Source organism: Elephas maximus, chromosome 4, assembly GCF_024166365.1.
Source record: "Elephas maximus indicus isolate mEleMax1 chromosome 4, mEleMax1 primary haplotype, whole genome shotgun sequence".
Classification (NCBI taxonomy): Eukaryota; Metazoa; Chordata; class Mammalia; order Proboscidea; family Elephantidae; genus Elephas; species Elephas maximus.
This window is the reverse complement of record NC_064822.1, coordinates 191,986,142-192,005,762: the sequence shown is the minus strand read 5'-3', so window position 1 is coordinate 192,005,762 and position 19,621 is coordinate 191,986,142. Positions and strand designations below refer to the sequence as shown.

Sequence of the window (19,621 nt, the reverse complement as noted above, 5' to 3'; positions counted from 1 at the left end):
GGCCGTGCCGGGGCCAGGGTGTGAGTGGACCCTTGAAGTCTGGGTTTGGGGTCAGACCGAGTCTGAGCCCTGCCCCAGTGTGCACAGTAACTTTACCTGGCCACCTGCAGGGCTGCACCTCCACACCCCCGTGAGGTCCTCCTGGGCTTTGACAAGACTATGGGGGGGGGGGGCTGCATCTACCCAGGGCCTGGCAGCCGCAGGGGCTGTCGGCAAAGGCCAGGACCCAGCCAGGGCACCTCCCCACTGCGCCAGGAGACATTCCTGAGTAAACGTCGAGGCTGGACGGTGCTCACCACAATGCCCCGCAGACAGCGCCCTGCAGCACCTCAGATGGCCTGCGGGGACTCGGAAAACGCAGTGACCCCGCATTCCACGTTATCACCTGTACCTGCAGGAAAACTCCGCAGAACTGGGGTTAACTTCCTGCACATGGGCCGCGCTGAGTCCTGAGCTCCAAAAGGGGGTCCTGGTCAGCAGGGCAGAGTCACGGGCATCTCTGCTGTGATGGTGCCTGGGCTGGAAAGGAGCAGGCCCATGTGGGGCACTCGGGGCCCCTCGGAGAAAATCCTGATTCTGGGGTGGGGGCGGGGAGGGGCTCTCATTGCTTGTGGGAGAGGAAGTTCTGGTCCTGGGGCAAGGCTGGGTGGGGAGGGGGCGCCCTCTTCTGGGGGTGGTGGGTGTGAGGCCGGGTGCTTCTGCAGCTTGCACGCTGTTTACTATTTTGTGCTAATTTCCATGTCACATGGCCCAAGCATTTATTCAATCAAAGAAGCATATACGAGCTTCCTGTGTAGAGACAGGCCCTCCTGTCCTCTGCTTCGGTGCTTCCCTCTACCCCCTAGCCTCTGAGCGGTATGAGGACACATGGTGGGGCTGCCCCTGAAGGGGTCCGGCAGGCTGAGAGGTCTGAGCGGCAGGTGCAGGGTCTGAGCACGGTGGGGGTCATGGTTACTCAGGGCCTGCCCTGGGCCCAGAGGTCAGGGAGGCCGTGGACTGTGGCCACACAGGGTGTCCCGGCCCCAGCCTGTGCCTGGCATTCCCCTGCAGCCTCGGGAACATGTGGGAGGCCAGTTGGAAGCACCTGAAACAGAGTCCCCTCGGGGACCTTCTGCCCGCTGTCCTGCCCCAGGAAGCAGGGAATGGTGGGAAGAAATCAGGCTCTGACCCGCAGACCACAGGAAGGGGTGACGGCACAGCGGAAGCCAGGGGAGTCTCAGCAGCACCACTCCATGGCCTGTGTCCCTGAGCCGCCAGGATCAGCCTGTCCCCAAGACTGCGTGCGGCTCCTTAGCCTTCAGCCGTTGGAACAGAGATGGGGAACAGAGGCGAGGGGCAGAGGACAGCTCCTGCTGGCGGTCATTTGGCACGGACCAGCAGGTGGGGGCTGCTCTCCCTAGGAGGTTAGACACGCAGAGTTGCGCTGCCGGGAGGGCGCAGCTCTCTCTGCCCCCTCCGTGCCCGCTCTGCCAGCTCCCCCTGGCACATGACGAGTTAAAGCAAGAAGGAAAATACACACCACAGTCATCGTGCTCAATGGTCAAAGGAGGAGGGCTGGCTCTGAGATCCTGTGTGAGCATAGACATGTCACAGGTTAGTGCAAAGCGCCGCTCATTGTTTTGTCTTTATTTTATACTCTTTCACGCAACAGAATAGCAGTTTTGCAGTAAAGGCAGATCTGAGATGGCTGCCACCTCTCCAAGGAGTCTGCTCTCAGGCTGGCTGTGTCAGGCAGGTGTCCTGGAGGCGGCGATTTGGCAAAGACAGGCCGGGGTAGGCGCAGGTTCCAGCCCCATCTCTTTGGTATCCCAGACAGCAGGCAGCCTGTCCTTGCCAGCCCCCGATGCAGGCCTGGTACCCTCTCCGCATGCCCTGCAGGGCAGCCTGGGAGGCCTTCCTGGCCTGAGGACGCTCTCGGACACTCGGCTGGGTAGGGGAGGCGCAGCCCGGGGGGCCGAGGTGTTGCTCCACTGGCTCACTTCTTGTAGTGGTTGGGGGCATCTGCGAAGGCAAACTTCAGGCGGTAGGCCTCGGCCAGCAGCAGGCTGATGTCCTCGTCACCCCAGGTGGCCGTGGGCAGGCTCTGGAGGAAGAGCAGCAGCTCCTGGGGCGGGGGGGGAGACAGGCCGTCAGAGGAGGTGGCTGTGGCAGGGGACCCCAAGGACACGCACTGGGCCAGGGAGCTGAGCTGGAAGGGGGCCCCCAAGCCTGCCCCCTCCCCTCAGCAGCTGGGAGGAAGGCCCCTGCATGTGGCCTGGCTGGGAAAGAGCACATGCTGAGTTGCCATGAGGACGTGCCACCTGCCCGTCAGTGAGTGACCTCGTCTGAAACCCCCACTACGGGGGCACAGGTACCCGCTTCGTGCAGAGTGGCTCCACGGGGGTGCGCCCTGCCCCCAGCCTCAACCGGATCTGGGGTAAAGCACCACCTGCCACTGGGGACTGTCTCTGGCACAGATCCCCCCCCCGCCCCGCCACTTCCCCAGTGCTCTCAGCCAGTGAGGCGCACAAGGCAGGACCCCCAGAAGCACACGCTGAGCCCAGGCCAGGCACCTCTTCCTTCATCCCTGCACTGTGCGGCGGCGAGGGACAGGCCATGAAGTGGGGCTGCTGGCTCTGTACCCACTTCATGCTTAAAGAGGGCTCAGAGGCTGTGCAGCCAGGGCAGCTGCTGGGGCGGGGTCTTGGAGAAGGAGCGGGGCTGTCCACCCGACCAGGGCCCACCAGGGCCAGGCTCCCTGCGAAGCTGGTAAACAACTTGTGGGAGCCCTCTGCCCCCCACCCTGATGGTCCTGCTAGGCTCTGGGCCAGAAATTGTGGCCCATGTGCCCTCCCTCCCCAACCTGGCCCCATCTCTGGCAGGGAGAAAAAAGGAAACCAGAACCAGGACCCAGGGAGTCAGGAGGCAGTCAGGTGCTGAGGAGCTGTGCCGGCTGTAGCCGCTCATCCTGCCAACGGTGAGGATGGGAAGGCCCACTCCCAGCAGCTGGCCAGAGACAGGCTGGGTCCTCTGCCCTCTGTGGCCACCCAGAGCAAAGCGGAGGACTCTGCCCACCTGACCACCTGCATGCCAGACACCTGTGCCCACCAGAGGGGGCAGAGAGGTACATGGGGAGGGGGGCTCCTGGTTCATCCTGGCCCCATCCCCTCTAACTATGTGGTCTTGGGCCTCACCCCTCTGTCTATAGATGGGACAGCAGTCTCTCTCTCCCCTGGGATGTGATTAGGATGAGCTGAGCCCCTGCCTGGCACAGCCAGGCCACCGTGGGTCTTTAGAGCACACACTGTGCTGTGTGATCCTGGCAGGCAACTCACCCTCTCTGGGCCCCTTCTCAGTTATAGGATAGGGCGCAATGTCTCCACTCAGGCTATGAGGATAGCTTAGCTCCATGAGCAAGGCACCTGCTCCAGTGCTGGCTGGGGCCAAGGCCATGTACCCCCTCCCTTCCTGATGTCTGACCCTCGGCTGGCTGGCCGGTGTCACAGCCATGAACCCCCCAACCCTCCTGAGGTCCGACTCTTGGCTGGCTGGCTGGTGTCACAGCCAGGTGACCCCCAACTCTCCTGATGTCCAACCCTCGACTAGCTGGTGCGTATCACTGGTGCGTGTCACCGCCAGGTATCCCCTAACCCTCCTGACGTCCAGCCCTTGGCTGGCTGGCTAAGGTCAAGGCCATGCACTCCCTGCCCTTCCTGACGTCCAACCCTCGGCTGGCTGGCTAGTATCAAGGCCATGCGCCCCCCAGCCCTCCCGAGGTCTGCCTCTTGGCTGGCTGGATGGTGTCATGGCCATGTGCCCCCCGCCCTTCTTGACATCTGACCCTCAGCTGGCTGGATGATGTCACGGCCATGCGCCCCCCACCCTTCCTGACATCCAGCCCTCGGTGGTCTGAGGACATACTCTCCAGCCACACGGAGCATTGGCAGGCACTGCTAATTGCTGTTTTATTGTTGCTGTATTTTGTCTCTTTTTCTGTTCCTCAATCTCATTTGCTTTTGCATTTTGGATACCTTCCGTGGGCCTCTAAATTGAATTCATGGAGCAAATCTCACTGGCAAAATGTCCCCAGGGACATATCAATATCAATCTGCTGTCTTTCACCATTAGATGCAGCTTACATGGGTGCCAATCCAATTCTGAGCAGGTCATAAATAAATACCTTTGGTTTTCTTTTTAATCCACTTCACTTCATATTATCATGACCTTGCTACCTGCAAGGTGAGAAGCAGTACCCTGCCATTATGGTAACTCGCCAGCACTCTGCTCACTCCATCTCAGAATCTAATTTAGTCCCCAGGTTCACTGGAGGGAGGGAGAATAGAAATGCCCAGTGCCTTGCAGCCGGCACTGCTAACGGAGGGAGAATCTATCTGGGTGACCGTTAACGGAGGCAGAGAACACAGGAGACGCACCCTTAAATACAGATTTCTCTTTTAAAAACGCCTGTCGAATCTGCGCACCTGGCAGAAGTGCCTCCTAGCCCAGGAACAGCGTGTGTGGGGGCTACCAGCTGCTTGGCTTTCCCCACCCTATCCAGGTGAGGGGCCATGACTCACAGAGGTGTCACTGGGGCACGTTACAGGGGTACGGCCCCCATGACTCTGCCCACTGTGAGCGGGAGGAGGGGGAGAAGGAGCTGTCAGGGAGCCCCGACCACCAGCTGCAGATGGCAATGTGGTTTTCAATCTTAACTTTTTCACCAGCAGGGCTATGGCCACGTGAGAGGACATAAAGGCCACGTGAAGGTCTGCTCACAAACAGACCTGTAACAAACCAGGCACCTGCCAGGCCTCTGTGGTGCCGCCCCTGTCCCTGAGCGGCCCCACTTTCCCACCTAGGGTGGGTGGGATCCAGTTCTGAGCATCCGCCTGTGTCATGAACCTTCTCCACACTGACATAAGATGCCCCGGGGTCCTCCGTGAAAGCTGAAGCCAAGACTTCTCTCAAGGGGTGGCCAACGGCGGTGTCACCCGCCCCCACAGGGAGATGCTCGGGTGAGTGGTCCTCAGCCCCGCCCGCACATCAGGACCACCTGTTTTGTCTTTGTTAGGTGCCATCTTATCAGTTCTGACTCACGACAACCCCACGTACCACAGCATGAAACACCGCCCTGTCCTGCACCATGCTCACAACCGTTGCTATGCCTGAGCCCACTGTTGCAGCCACTGTGTCAATCCATCTCCTTGAGGGTCTTCTTCTTTCCCACTAACCAGAATCACCTGAGTGGCTTTTAAACACCTGTGCCCAGGCCCCACTCCAAGACCACCTGCATCAGAATCGGGAAGGCCTGCCTCTTGTTTGAAGAGTGACTCTGAGGGTCCCCTGGGCATGCTGGTAGTAATCACGGGAGCAGGGGTCCTCTCTGGTCTTCTTCACCAGGCAGTCCCCCCGCTCCGCTGAGGTGTACAAGGGCCTGGGGGCGTGTATGCTCAGCCTTCCACTGGGCCTGAGGACTGTTGCTGGGTGCTGCCAAGTCGATTCTGACTCATAGCAGCCTCATGTGACACAGCAGAGCTGCTCATAGGATTGTCTTGACTATAATCTTTATGGGAGCAGATCGCCAGGTGTTTTCTTCCACAAAGCTGCTGGTGGGTTTTAAGCGCGGACCTTTTGGTTAGCAGCTGAGAGCTTAACCACTGCACCACCCGGGCTCCCACAGACAAAGGTATTCTGTGAAGCCTCCAAGGGTGTCTGAGGCTGAGTGGGGGTCAGAAGCCCTGGTCTGCCTGCTTCCAAAGCTGAACATCTTTTAGACAGAAGGTCTTCCCGCATCCAGTTACCCTCCGGGTTGTTTCCTGGACAGGCTCTAATGCTGAAGACCATGGACTGTTACGGCTGTGGGGACTTCTTGCCAAAAGCAATCTGTTTTGACAGAGAGTCAAGTGAATATCATTGCCATCTGCAGAGTGGGATTACCTACAGAGATACTATTTAGACAGGCACAGGCCCTCCATGAGGGACGCCATGGGGAGGCCCCCGTGTCCTTGGTCCTGGGGCTCCAGGATGGTGGGCTGGGCTGTCCAGGACCCACAGGCTGTCCAGGACTTATTGGGCAGCAGTGAGGGGGAAAGACAGGTCCCAGACCAGACACCAGGAGACCTGGGTGCACACTGGCTCCACCGTCGACATGAACGTCCTCGAGGTTCTCACACGCATCGTGTCACGAGTGACCTGGTCCCTCAGCCACATCAGTAGAAGCCTGCATCCGGGCACGTCTGCTCGCTGCCGGGCCCACATCTCAGGCCTGCACTTACAGCTGTGACTTGGGCGAGCCTCAGTTTCCCCATCTGTAGGATGGGATGATGATAGCTCAGTGCCCTCTCTGGGTTGTTAATATAGGCCAGGCGCCCACAGCAGGGCCTGGGGTATCGACAGCACAACAGGAGTGCTGGCCGCTGTCACTGTTATTTAGCAACAGTAATAACAGTGTTATGGGTTGAATCATGGCCCCCCCCCATATGTGCTATAGATCCTAACCCCTTTCCTGGGGATGTGATCCCACTGGGAACAGGACTTTGTTATGTCACTATGGCTGTATCAGTGCAGGGTATTTCAAAAGTCAGATCAGTTTTGAGAAGTAAAAGGAGCAGCTCAGGCCCAGAAAAGGACGCACGGACAGAGGGGAAGGCACGAGCCACATGAAGATCACTGGAACCAAGGGACAGAAGCCGAATGAGACAAGGACCTTCCCCCAGAGCCGCCAGAGAGACAGCCGTCCCCTAGAGCCAGTGCCCTGAATTCAGACTTTCAGCCTCCTCAACTGCAAGAAAGGAGCCCTGCTTGCACAGTGGTTAAGCACTTGGGTGCTAATCGAAAGGTCAGTGGTTCAAATCCACCAGCCGTACCCCGGGAGAAAGATGTGGCAATCACTTCCATAAAGATTACAGCCTTAGAAATCCTACGGGGCAGTTTTACTCTGTCCCATAGGGTTGCTATGAGTCGAAATCGATTCAATGGCAGTGGGTTAGACTGTGAGAAGATAAATTCCTCTTCGTTGACGCAGTTGTGGTATTTCTGTTATAGCAGCACTAAGATACTATGACAAACGGTAATAATAGCAATAAACCAAAACAAAAACCATTACTGTCCGGTTGATTCGGACTCACAGCAACCCTACAGGACAGGGTAGAATAGGGAGCAGCTGGTGGATTCCAACGCTAACCTTTTGGTTGGCAGCTGAGCTCTTAGGCAGTACACCACCAGGGCCCCAATAACACCAATAATCACTAACACATATTATTACTATTATAAGCAGTACTGGTAGTGACAGGATTTGCTGCAGAATAAATGATCATCCATGGAAAATGACAGAGAACAAATACGTTTAACTAATAAGAACTCAAAATGTAGGCAGGGATGCCTTCCTCCTCCCCCTTGTGGCACCTGGCACTTGGCCAGTATGGGCAAACATCCTTGGAAAGCGATGTGGTGCTAGGTTCCACAGGTGGATCCAGGGACCACAGAGCCGCGTGACTGCCTGCACCTGGCGTTCTGAAGGGGCTCTGAGAAAACCTGTGAGGACTCTGCTGTGGACTTTGCTGGCCTGGACCTTCAAATTCTAACCCCAGATACAAGGGAGCTGCGTTTGATTGAAACATCCTCTGGGGACTGGCGGGGAGCAGGGGTTGCTGGGTATGTGCAGCTGGGAGGCCCACACACTCTTCTGCCTCACCTGCATTGGGAGAAAGCGTCACCCAGTGTGGGGCAGGAAGACACGCCAGTCAGGGACTCCTGGGTTCTTCTTGAGGGAGGCTGGCCCGGGTTTGAGGGGTGAGACCCACGTGAAGCTGTGCCCTACAGATTAGTACGTAAACACAATTAAGCCTGTGCCTACCGTGCTTACTGATCACTCCGCCCCTGTGGCCGGGTGGTGCTCAAAGTGACAGGAAGGTGTGAGCTGCCGCAAACATACCAACCCCTGCTTGTCAGCACCGCAGAGAACATGCAGAGGCCTATTTAAAAGCTACTCAAGTCAGGAGTTTACAAAGTGCTGAGGCGCGAAGATGGATAAATTAATCATGACGGGGCTAAAAGGGCCCATTTGCCTACTATTATTATTCTCCTGCTTTAACTAGAACGATGGATCAGGAGCCCCATGTTGACACACAAGGCAGGTAGCAGGTTAATTGGTTTAATTCACTTTTCCATCCACCCCTAGATGTCCAATTTGTGCGGCCTGGCCACAACACAGGACGACGTGTGGTGCCTGGAGGCCATGTCTGTGTGGGAGGAAGGCTCCCTAAGCCTCGGGGACCATGGGAGGGGACTCGGGGGTAGGGGGCTTCCTGCCCAAGTTGTCAGTGTTTTAGATGAGGAACCTGAGGGGTAGGGCTGGAGAGGTTGTCCAGCACCCTGGCACGCACACACCGCCCTTGTATGGGGTGCGGGGTGGCACAGCAGCCTGAGACTCCCTGTTCTCGAGATAGGGCAGTGAGGGCCCCTTCTCTAGCTGGGGTGGCTCTGGGGGGGCAGTGACCTGAGCCGTGCCGTGTTGTCATCAGCACTGAGCCCTCCATCATCCTAACGCACACCCGGGGCCTGGACCAGCTCCTCACACCTCGTGCATCCCCGGAGGTGCATCCCCGGAGGTGGCAGGACTGCTCCCTCCTGGGCCACGGGGAGGACACACGTGCACTCATGCACAGACACACATGAGCACGCCATCGACTCTGGCCTTCTGGCAGATTCCCAGCCTTGGAGGGGAGTCATGCTAGCCCACGGTCCCCTCCCCTCCACTCCCACACAGCCACCCAGCCAGCACAGCCCCCACAGGCCAAGCACTCCGAGGTGAGGGTCACCGCCTGGGGGACGGTCATTTGTATGCCGCCTCCCTGTGCCTGACAGCTAGGGCTGGAATTCCTATTTCAACATAAAATATCTGTGCTTATTAAGCACGCGTGCCAAAGAAGAAAAAAAGGGAAGATTCAGTTAAACCAAAAAGGGCTGACATTGCCTGCTGGCAGGGCCCAGGGGCTACGGGCATGGGGATGGTTTTAACCGGCTTCAGGCTGCCCCCTGGCCCTGCCACTCTGAGGGCGCCCCAGAAGGTGGGTGTGGGGCCAGAAAGCAGGCCCTGGTGTCGGCCTGGGATGAGCCCCGACAGAACTCCTAAATGAGACAGGACCAAATCCTGAAATTCGTGAATGGAAAGGTGGCAGGGAAAGAGAGGCAAACATGCTCCACGAAGACAAGGTGCTCAGCCACCCTCACCCAGTGGGCTCGCAGATTAGAACCCTGAGACACGGCCTGCCCCTGCTCAGCCTGGCACACGCTCAGAAGGGTGCAGCCCTCCACTGGGAAGATCACCTGCCGGAAAGGATCCTGGGGAAGTTCAAACAGCCCCTGGGTAGTAGATGGGGCCCCCAGGTATCCCCTGAAGGTTGGCGGTTCAAACTCATCGGCTGCACCTCAGAAGAAAGGCTTCACCATCTGCTCCTGTCAAAATCACAGCCAAGGAAACCCCACGGGGCAGTTCTACTCTGCCAAACACGGGGTTGCCATGAGCTGGAATCAACGAGATGGCAATGGATTTGGTTTGTTTTTAGTAGGGAATCGGAGATAATTTTATTAGGTGTGCTAATGGCACTGCAGATCCCCGGTGGCGCAGTGGTTAAGAGCTCAGGCTGCTAACTGAGAGTGGGCAGTTCAAATCCACCAGCTGCTCCTCGGAAACCCTATGGGGCAGTTCTACTCTGTCCTTTAGGGTCGCTATGAGTCGGAATTGACTCGACAGCAATGGCTTTGGTTTCAGGTTAATGGCACTGGGTCTGTGAAGGGGGCTTCCTTCTCTGGAGCTGCAGGGCTAGCGGACAGGGCAGAGGGTCTGCGTCCACTGCTTACCTTCAGATGGTTCATCCAAAAGACCCCACATCTCTCTCAGTCTTCTTGGTGGTTGCCACGGAGTTTATTTCGACTCGTGGGGATCCCATGTGTGCAGAGTAGAACTGCTCCACATGGTTTTCAAGGTTGTGACCTTTCGGGAGTAGATCACCAAGCCTGTCTTCCGAGGTGCCTCTGGGTGGGTTTGAACCTCCAACCTTTTGGCCAGTAGTCTAGCACTTAACTGTCTGTGCCCCCAGGGACTCCTTCTACATCAATAAATAAGGCGAAAACGGCAAACACTAGCAACTGCTGAGTCTAGGAGACAGGCGTAAAGGTGTTCACCAAATTATTCTTTCAGCTTCTCCATATGCTTCAGTTTTCTCATAACAAAAAGTTAGGGGAAAAAAGGTCAACTCTGGTCATGTCTGTGGAAAAAAAAAATTGGTACATCCACAGGATGGAATATTCATTTAGCAGTTAAAAAATATGTTGCCAAAGAAACCGTAATGGTGCTGGGAGCTCCTCCAGGTAAGGCATTAAGTGACGAGATCAGGAAGGAAAGACACGCAGGCTGCTTGATGCCAGGTCCACTGAGAGATGCACAGGACAAACGGCGGAGTGCAGAGACACCTTCGCAGCAGCGGCACCGGGCAGTGGGAAGCGACAGTCCTTACTTTTCTTCTGCAAAATTCTTCGTTTTCAATTTCCTTCTGCCTTTTTTTTTGCAGTGGATGAACTGGAAACAGAGACCATGGGTGGTGCAGTCTGTACCTGACAATTAACCCAAGGTTGTTGGCCATTCGAATCCACCCAGAGGCGTCTTGGAACACAGGCCTGGTGATCTTCCAAAAGGCCTCAGCCTTGAAAACCCTATGGAGCAGTTCTCTGCACACACGGGGTCGGCAGGAGTCAGAACTGGGCTGGGCGCTCTCTCCCCACTTAGCCAGGCCTGAGGGCAAGAGATAACCAGAGGGTGGGCATCCCAACCTGCTGGGAAGGGGTGGGGCACTGCCAGGAGAAAACTTCTAGAAGGCGGTCGTGCCTTAATTACCTTTGAAAAATGGAAATAATGTTTCCAGTATGCCGTTCTTGTTAGTTGCGGGGAGTCAATTCCTCTCCCACCTCCCTCCTGTGTCTCTAGAACTCAAAAACAGCACGGCGGCTCAGCCTGAGGCCCCAGGCCATTCTCAGATGCAGGAGGGCCTAAAGGTTGCCTAGGCTGCTCTAGGGGATGGGGGCCATGCTGGGGACCCCTGACGCCCTTGGGAGCTCCTCGTGGAGGAGGGACGCTGTGGGGTTTCTCTACATGGAATCTCGTCCCCATTCCTTTGGCCATACACCCTGCTTTCCTGTGGGACCACACCTTCCCTGGGCTCTCTCTGACCCTAGAACTTGGCTGTGGGGGCCTGGGTGGGGACCAAAGTCACTGTCCTCCTCCGTGGGAAGCGGAGCCCTCTGGGTCCCACTGCCACTGGGCAGCAGGAGCACCACCCTGAAGGCACTCTGCTTTCTCCACGTCACCTGCATACCAGGCTCATCTGCCCATACCCCTCCTCAGGCCCCTAGCCCCATGTCTGCCTCTCAGATGGTGCTCAATGTAGCCCTGGACTGTGTTGAAGGTCTCCAAGGCTGCCACCGCTGTGGGACCGCGCCAAGGGCACGAGACACAGGGGCCGAGTGATGGAAAACCCAAGGCTCTGAGCATCAGGTGGGGGCAAGCCGGCCTGGACGGTGGAATCAGGCAAGGCGGACATGTTCTGTGGAGGGTCCCTCACTGCGTGCACGGGGTGGGGGTGGACATGTTCTGTGGAGGGTCCCCCACTGTGTGCACAGGGGGTGGACATGTTCTATGGAAGGTCCCCATTGTGTGCATGGGGGGTGGACATGTTCTGTGGAGGGTCCCCCACTGCGTGCACGGGGGTGGACATGTTCTGTGGCGGGTCCCCCACTGCGTGCACAGGGAGTGGACATGTTCTATGGAGGGTCCCCATTGTGTGCACGGGGGGTGGACATGTTCTGTGGAGGGTCGCCATTGTGTGCACAGGAGGGGGCTGGACATGTTCTGTGGAGGGTCCCCACTGCGTGCACGGGGGTGGACATGTTCTGTGGCAGGTCCCATTGTGTGCAAGGGGGGGTGGACATGTTCTGTGGAGGGTCCCCACTGCGTGCATGGGGGGATGTTCATGCAGGGGCCCTCAGTTCTCATCGGCCTCTCCAAGGTCAGAAGCCTGTCGTCATGAGGGAGCTGCTCGGCTGGAGGGGTCGGGGCTGGGGTGCGTGCTGAAGAAGAAGGCGTGCAGGGGACGGTCACTAGTCACCCTCCACAGGGCCTGGGGGCCCTCTACACACATGCGGGGGCACAGAGAAGTTCCTTCTTATTTATCTCATTCTTAACCTTCTACCACACTCGGTGCCCTTTTAACCAGCAGATCAAAGACCACAGCCTGATGCTCAGAGAAATGGAAGCAGCCGTACTCGGAAAGGTCAGGCTACATGGACCCGCTGCCTCGCACCAGGGTGGAGACCTTTGGGGCGTCTGATTCATCATCTCCCCATCACGCCTGTACCCCCAGTGGCGGGCCTCGGCTCCCAGGACCAGGCCTTTCCTTGGCTCTGCAGTGGAGGCCATACTGGGGGTGTCCTTAAATGCCATGCGGCCCCCCAGCCCCACCCACCATGGGGCTAGGCAGTCCCTGGGTCCTCTCCCAAAGCCCTCTCCCAGGCCTTCCAGGAGGCCCAGGGTGTGACAGCTCTGACAGCTGATGTCTTTGACAATCCAGTTATTAGTTTGAAAATCTTGTCAAGTTCTGGACCAAATGGGGCTAAAAATAGCCTGGCAGTGACAGCGGCCGGGTGGGGACTGCCAGCTGCTGGGCCTGGTCAGCTGGCCAGGCTGACAGCCATCCAGAAGGTGAGAACTGGAAGGGGGCACCTCAATAGAGCCATCTTCGGAGGGGCCCCTGGCAGCACAGGCAGAGACTGCCCTTGTAATTAATTTCATGTCCCTTTTCCAAAACAGGCATTCAAAGAGAAAACACCCCTGGGTCCTGAGCACAGGTGCTCGGTGATCTCGCCAGCCTCTCGTTCCATCTCCCCTTGCACACGGCCAAGAGACCGATGGACACACTCAAGCCAAACCACGGTCACTCCCCAGCGTGGATACCCCCGCCTGCCAGCACTCAGGGCAAACCATGGTTACGCCGCATTGTGGTCACCCCCACCTCCCGGTACTCAGGGCAAACCACAGTCACTCCCCAGAGTGGATACCCCCACCTCCCGGCACTCAGGGCAAACCATGGCCACTTCGCATTGTGGTCACCCCCACCTTCAGGTACTCGAGGCAAACCACGATCGTTCCCCCGCGTGGACACCCTCATGGGCCGGCATTTAAGACAAGTCATGGTCACACGCTCGTCCACAGGCCCCATGGCCTCCTCACTGGATTCCCTGCTCCCCCTCTACCGTCACCCCCGATAAACCACTATCCACATTACATTTTTAACAAAATCTAATCCTGTCACTCTACTTTCTTTAAACCACTCAACGGCTTTCTAAGAAGAAAACCCACATCCCTAAGTCGAGGCTCCGCAGGGTGTGCCTGTGCTGCTGCTCCAGTCCCCTCCACTGCCCCTCTGCTAGCTAACCCCTGTACACCTCTTCCCCACCTCACACTAGAACGCTGTCCTCTGGCTTGTCATGGGCTTTCTTCTCCTCCTTTAGACCACAGATGTCACCCTGGAGAATCCATTCCTGCTGGTCTTGTTGGTGGGTACTGTGGAGTCAATTCCAACTCATAGCGACCCCACGTGACACAGAAGAACTGCCCCATAGGGTTTTCTTGGCATCATCTTTACAGAAGCCAATTGCCAGGATTTTCTCCCATGGAGCTGCTGGGTGGGTATGAACCACCAATCTTTTGGTTAGCAGCTGAGCCCTGAACTGTTGAGCCATCAGGGCTCCTTACTGATTTTGGCAGGGCTAAAAATTGACACTCCTCAGAGTAAGAGAACAGAATCCAGAGTCAGGAGAATGTATCTTCCCCAATGTCCAGTATACAATCAAAACTTACTAGGCAGGGAGGAGGGCCTTTTTCTCTTCCTGCTGCCAGCCTACCTGGAACGTGGATGTGATAGCTGGATCTCCAGCAGCCATCCTAGGCTATGAGGTGACTTTGAGGATGGAAGGTACAGACAGCAGAGCAGAAAGATAGGAGTCTTAGTCCCTGATAACACCATCAGGCTGCCATGCCAGCCCAGGACTGCTTACCTCTGGACATTTTTTATGGGAGAAGGAAATATGCTGTGATTTTTAAAATTCTACTTTTATATGCAGTTGACCCTAATCCTATTTACCCTTTCTCTCATCCACCAGGACTTAGTTGGCTCCCCATCTCCAGCGAGCCTTCCTGGACCCACCCAACCTGGCCCACGTACCTCCTCTGAGGGGTAACAGGAATCTGGGCTCTGGCCCTGGCTCTGCCTTGTGGCTGTGGCCAAGCACTTTACCCCTCTGAGGCCCTGATCTGTAAGAGGGGAAACCACTGCCTTCCTCACAGGGCCGCTGTGAACATTTAATGAGACAACAAGCACATTCAGCAAACACTAGTCCCACCTTACAAGCAAGCATACCTGCTGTGACAGACAGAGACCCAACACTGGGCTCAGAGGGGGAGAAGAGACGCTGCAGGCCTGTGCACGGGTGGGGGCACCCTGGAGGTAAGGCACTCGCCTGTCTGTGTGTCTGTCTGTCTGGGTGTTGATATGTCCTGGGGCAGGGCATAGGCAGCTGAGGGAATGCCATTTGCCTGAAGACGCCAGACTGAGCTGCCCCGGGCGGGCTGGAGCCCCACGGAAGGTTCCAGTGCTTTCTCTCACCTGAGGAAGAAGACGCCAAGTCTACTGACCCAGTTTGGATGTAGAATGCATCACTTTGAGCAAACGAAATAGGGATAACTTTCTGCTGGTCAACTCAGCCTGACCACACAAATGCCGGCTTCCTAATCTCAGTAACAATTTGTGTCTGAGCCCCACGAAGCAGGTAAACCAAGAATAAACAGGTCTTTTATAAAAGAGGAAAAATGGAACTGTGTGAGCGGCTTGCAGTCAGACCAATCCAGGTGACAGCCTGGATGGGGGTGGGTGGGGGGGACAGGGATGGAGCTGAAGGAGATGGGGATGCTCTGTGAGGCTTCCTGAGCCCACTGGGGCACCAGATACTCCTCAGCTCTGCCCCCAAACAGCAGTGAGCCCAGAGGAACCCCTAGCATGAGACTGCTCGTAGCTGCCCCCACTCCCACCCCAGGGGGGCACACGTCCTTCCAAGAGCAGCCAGCACATACCGAGGGCCCTTCGCACACCCACACAGCTTGGCACCTCGCCAACACTCCAAGTTCACCTTCACCCTGTTGTTGTTGGGTACCTTCGAGTCAATTCCAACTCACAGCAACCCCATGCGACAGAGCGGAACTGCCTCATGAGGTTTTCTAAGCTATCACCTTTACAGGAGCAGATAGCCAGGTCTTTCTTCTGCAGAGCTGCTGGGTGGGTTTGAACCCCCAGCCTCTCAGTTAGCAGCCCGGTGCTTAACTGTGTGCCCCAGGATTCTAAGCTTCATCCTCCAAGGTATTACTGTGACTACCGTGGAATGAGCAGAAGTCCCGAGGTGGTACAGTTAATGCTCTTGGCTGCTAACAGAAAGTATGGAGGTTCAAAACCGCCCAGGGGTGCCTTGGAAGAAAGGCCTGGTGACCTACTTCTGAAAACTCAGCCACTGAAAGCCCCGTAGAGCACAGGTCTTTCTGGAGTTGGAGTTGTCTTGACCACAATGGGTTTTACAACGAGGGAGCTGGACTCCGAATGGAAGCCACCTGCCCAGAGCCAAACACCTGCGAGACAGTGGAGGCGGGATCTGAGCCCACGCCGCCCGACTGTACAGCCTGCGGTTTTGACGGCCATGGTGTGATGCCCCAGCACGCACGGATCCTTCCCCTGGGATGGGGCAGAGAGTGGGGGATGGCTACCTGGAGGCTTTGCCTCTTTCGATCTTCAAGCGCCTGGGTGCAGAGTGACTGCGTGCTGGCTCCGAGTCTCCTCCACCCCAGGGTGAGTAAGGACATCGGTGGCAGGAAGCCCACAGAGAGCTTCATATGCACCTATTTAACCTCCCAAGTCCCCATAAGGGAGGCTGGTGGGCCCATACCGCAGTAAAGCAAACAGAGGCACCCCCAGCCCCACCCCTAGGAGGAGAGGCAGCCCTTCCAGGCAGGGCTCAAGGCACGTGAGTAAACGAACCAAACTTTTAAAGGCTACATTTAAACTGTGATAAAACTGAGTTGATTTCATAGATTCACCAGCAAAATGGTATTTTTCCTTGTTACACACATTGTAAAAAATTATTAAATTCTGGGAGTTGTCGGAGTCTCTGTCCTCACTTTGATTCTCCCTGTCCAGGAAGCAGAGGCGCACCGTGGCTCAGGCTGGGAAAGGTCAGCTTTAGAGAGGGCGCAGATGGGGGCTGGGGACCCATCTCCTATGGGTACTCAGCCAGTGGACACTACTCTCTGAAGGGCAGGGAGGCCCTGGGGTCCATGGAGCTTGACACAGAGTGTATCACAGAGAACCCGAAAGGACACGCTCACAAGGGCCCAGGCCCCACGGCAGGGCTCCTTGTTGGACTGTGTGGTGACAACTAGGCACTCGGAAAGCTGAATGAGGCGCCCCCTCCCCACCCCCTGCTGCCTGCCAGGACGCCTCAGAGGTGTGAGAAGTGTAGAGCAAGCCTGGGACTCGCCCAACGACTGGCTCCCCTGCCCTGGCCCATCTGCAGAACGAACGTGTCCAGGGAGGCAGCCGCCAGCTCCAAGCCTTCCCACCTGGGCTGAGAGCACCCCCATGGAGCTGCCCCACTGCCTGTCTCCAAACGGCTAAGGGACCCGCACGTGGGAGCAGCCTTCCCTGTCCAGCAGGCCCTTTTCTTCTGAGGTATTAACATTGTAGCCAAGGGCGGGGATAGTGCTGCTGGCATTTGGCTAAGTGTCTAATTAAGTTTCTATTTTTAAACGTTTGAAAACTGAGGTAAATAGATGGAGGCAGTGACTGATGCTGTCAAACAGATGCAACGTGTCAGTTACAGACCCTGCTAAAGCGGGGGGCATGGTCGCAAGCCTGCCGGCCACAGCTGAAGCCGCCACGGTCACCCTTATGTGGGCCCTTCCCACTCCCTCCGCTGAGGGCACAACCACCTCGCCATGCCAGTCCTGGAGATCACATGTGGAAAGCATCCAGCCGTCCAGAGAAGACAAGATTGCTGTGTTGCTGTGGCCGTGCACCCTCCAGCTCCCTGTCCTGGGAGCACGCTCCGCCCTCCCAGCACTACCCTGGGCATGGAGTCCATCCCCAGCCTGCAGGTGCTCAGTGCAGGGATGGAACCCAGAGGGATGGGGTGGGCGGTGCATCCTGTGGGTGCCAGGGGCCTGCGTGCAGATGTGAGGGAGGCCTGGTAAGGACCAGCCTCGGACGAACAGACTAAGAGATGCTGGGGAAGTTTCAGATGGAGCTGAGGACTAGGGCCCGCCGGGAGCAAGGCCAGGCCAAGCAGTGGGGGCCTTACAAGAAGGGCAGGTAGAGCTGACTGGGGCAGAGCGGGCTGACAGGGTAGAGTGGGCTGACCAGACAGAGGGAGCTGACCGAGCAGAGCGGGCTGACCGGGCAGAGGGAGCTGACCGGGTAGAGTGGGCTGACTGGGGCAGGATAGCCTGGAGGGAGGAACTGGCTATTCCAGCCAGTCCAGTTCAGGGCTCAAGGCCAGGATATCACTGTTCCCCTGAGAGCCGCTCCCCTTCAGGCTGCCGTTGGCATGTCTGTCCTTTCTACCCAAAGAGGCGCGCTGGTAGCCACACAAACTGCCTCATGACTATATTTTCATCTTTTGGATTCCTACTTTCTAATCCAACTATTCTTTTCTTATGCTGAATGGTTTCTTTTCTTTTTCCCCTGTGTTTGTTTGACATCTCTCCATACTGTTCTATGATTTTGCATCCACCATGTGCAAAGCCCTGTGTGTTGTGGGGCGGCTCCTCCAGGCTCAGCTTAGTTGAGCTCACATTCAGTAGGGGTTTTCTATGGGGTCCCTCTGGCCCCAGGTTGTGGAGGCATTTTTTGTTCATCTCTGTTGAGGTTAAAAAAAAAATACGTGGGCTTTATTTTATGCCTGTGAACCTGGCCTCCACACCTGCCCAGAGTGCTGGTTTGGGATGCAGTGTCCTATGATGTGTCTTTCCTCCCTTGCCTCAGGAGGGAGGCAAGCTGCTCCCCCTGACAGGGTCAGCCTGGTAGGTGGGGCCCCGTCCTCTCAAGTGAACAAAGGGCCTGCTTCATGCCAACCTCTCCAAGGCCTCAGGCTCCTTCCCTCTCCCCAGTCAGGCCTTGTCTGCCCAGGCCTGGCCCTCAGGTCACATCCATGTCCCACATCCCTGGAGGGCCAGGGGCTTCAGGTCTAGCTCATCCCTCTGACCTCGAGTTCCTTCGACCGTTGAACTGGCACCACAGCACGGCTCTCCATGCTTCCCAGCCGAACTCTCTAGCAATGCTGGGAGTGAGACTTAGCCAGGCTGTCTGTGCCCTGCCAGTGAAGGAAAGATCTCAGGTCCCACAGTGGGCACCTTTCTACCTTGGCTCTTGCCCCACTGGGTATCATCATTGATTCCTTGTCTGGAAGACAGGAAATGCTTGGAGGGTTTAAGAATGAGTGGATAAGGAGTGGGGAGCATGCGGGAGCCGTGGTCTGACTTTTGGAGTCCTCCCAGGGCTGCGCGGTGGGTCCTGCGTCTGTGTGTGGGGGCCACCGTGTGCACGGAGTTCTCCAAACAGGTAGAACTCAATGGCTTTTAGAGAATAAGCAATCAAGACATGCTAATTTGAAGCTTACAAAAATATTGTAACAGGAGCCACAGAAAGGATTTTCAGAAGAACAAAATATTTTGGGGGTGGAATATTTTATCCCTGACATTGTTTATAACTGGCAGCGTCTGGGTATAATAAAAGTAGGCCGACGTTACTTGGTTCTATTACTGTTATAGGGCAGCTATGAGTCAGAACTGACTCGATGGCAATGGGTTTTATTACTGTTTTCAAGTCCTCTTCAGATAATCAACAGTCTGGGCTGGGACCAATGCCCTGGCCGCCCCCTGAGCCTCCCGGGGGTGGCGCCAGCCCCAGCACCCTGCCTCCTTGGGCGCGGCCAGCCCACGCAGGCTCTAGCGCACCTGCATGGTTCTCCCCACACCCCGTATCCCGTGCCTGTCAGGCCATGTCCGTTCACCATGCAGCACCAGCTCACACCGGGTATTTATTCATTTCAACCAGTTTTCTTTTCTGGTCGTGCTGGCCCTCTGTTTCTGACCCATCCCCTTTCCATCTGGTTTGAGTAGAGTCTGGACATCACTGGTCAGTGTCACTTTCTCCAGCCAGCAGAAGCCTAGGGGTCTGGGCCTGGCTGTGACGTGGTGCGTGGTATATTTCTTTTAAACAGATGGTAACTTTTTCCACCCCTCTGGATAGTTTATTAATTTTTTTCTGAGTAGAGATGGGAGCCAAGAAGAGAAGAAAGTGGTCGAGGGAGAGAATGTGCCAGCTGATGGAAACCACTGCTGTTTTTCTCTTCTTGGAGGAAGGGTGGCTGCCCATGGTGCATGGTGTATTGTGAATGAAAGAAAGGCTGTGAGCCCCCCAGGTGAGCAGATGGCCACCCCGCGAATGTCCAGCCTGTGGAGACAGCCCCTCTGCAGCAAAGAATGGGGCAG

At 56.6% G+C, this 19,621-nt stretch overlaps 1 protein-coding gene across 1 annotated transcript in view; it reads right to left on the bottom strand.

Annotated features, from left to right (window-relative positions):
- Positions 1 to 709: 709 nt before the first annotated feature.
- Positions 710 to 19,621, bottom strand: part of TBC1D22A (TBC1 domain family member 22A) — a 451,059-nt gene continuing 432,147 nt past the window's right edge. Inside the window, exon 13 of the mRNA XM_049884681.1 lies at positions 710 to 2,104. Coding sequence (XP_049740638.1) covers positions 1,976 to 2,104 — 129 coding nt within the window. The 3' untranslated portion in view covers positions 710 to 1,975. The remainder of the gene's footprint in view (positions 2,105 to 19,621) is intronic.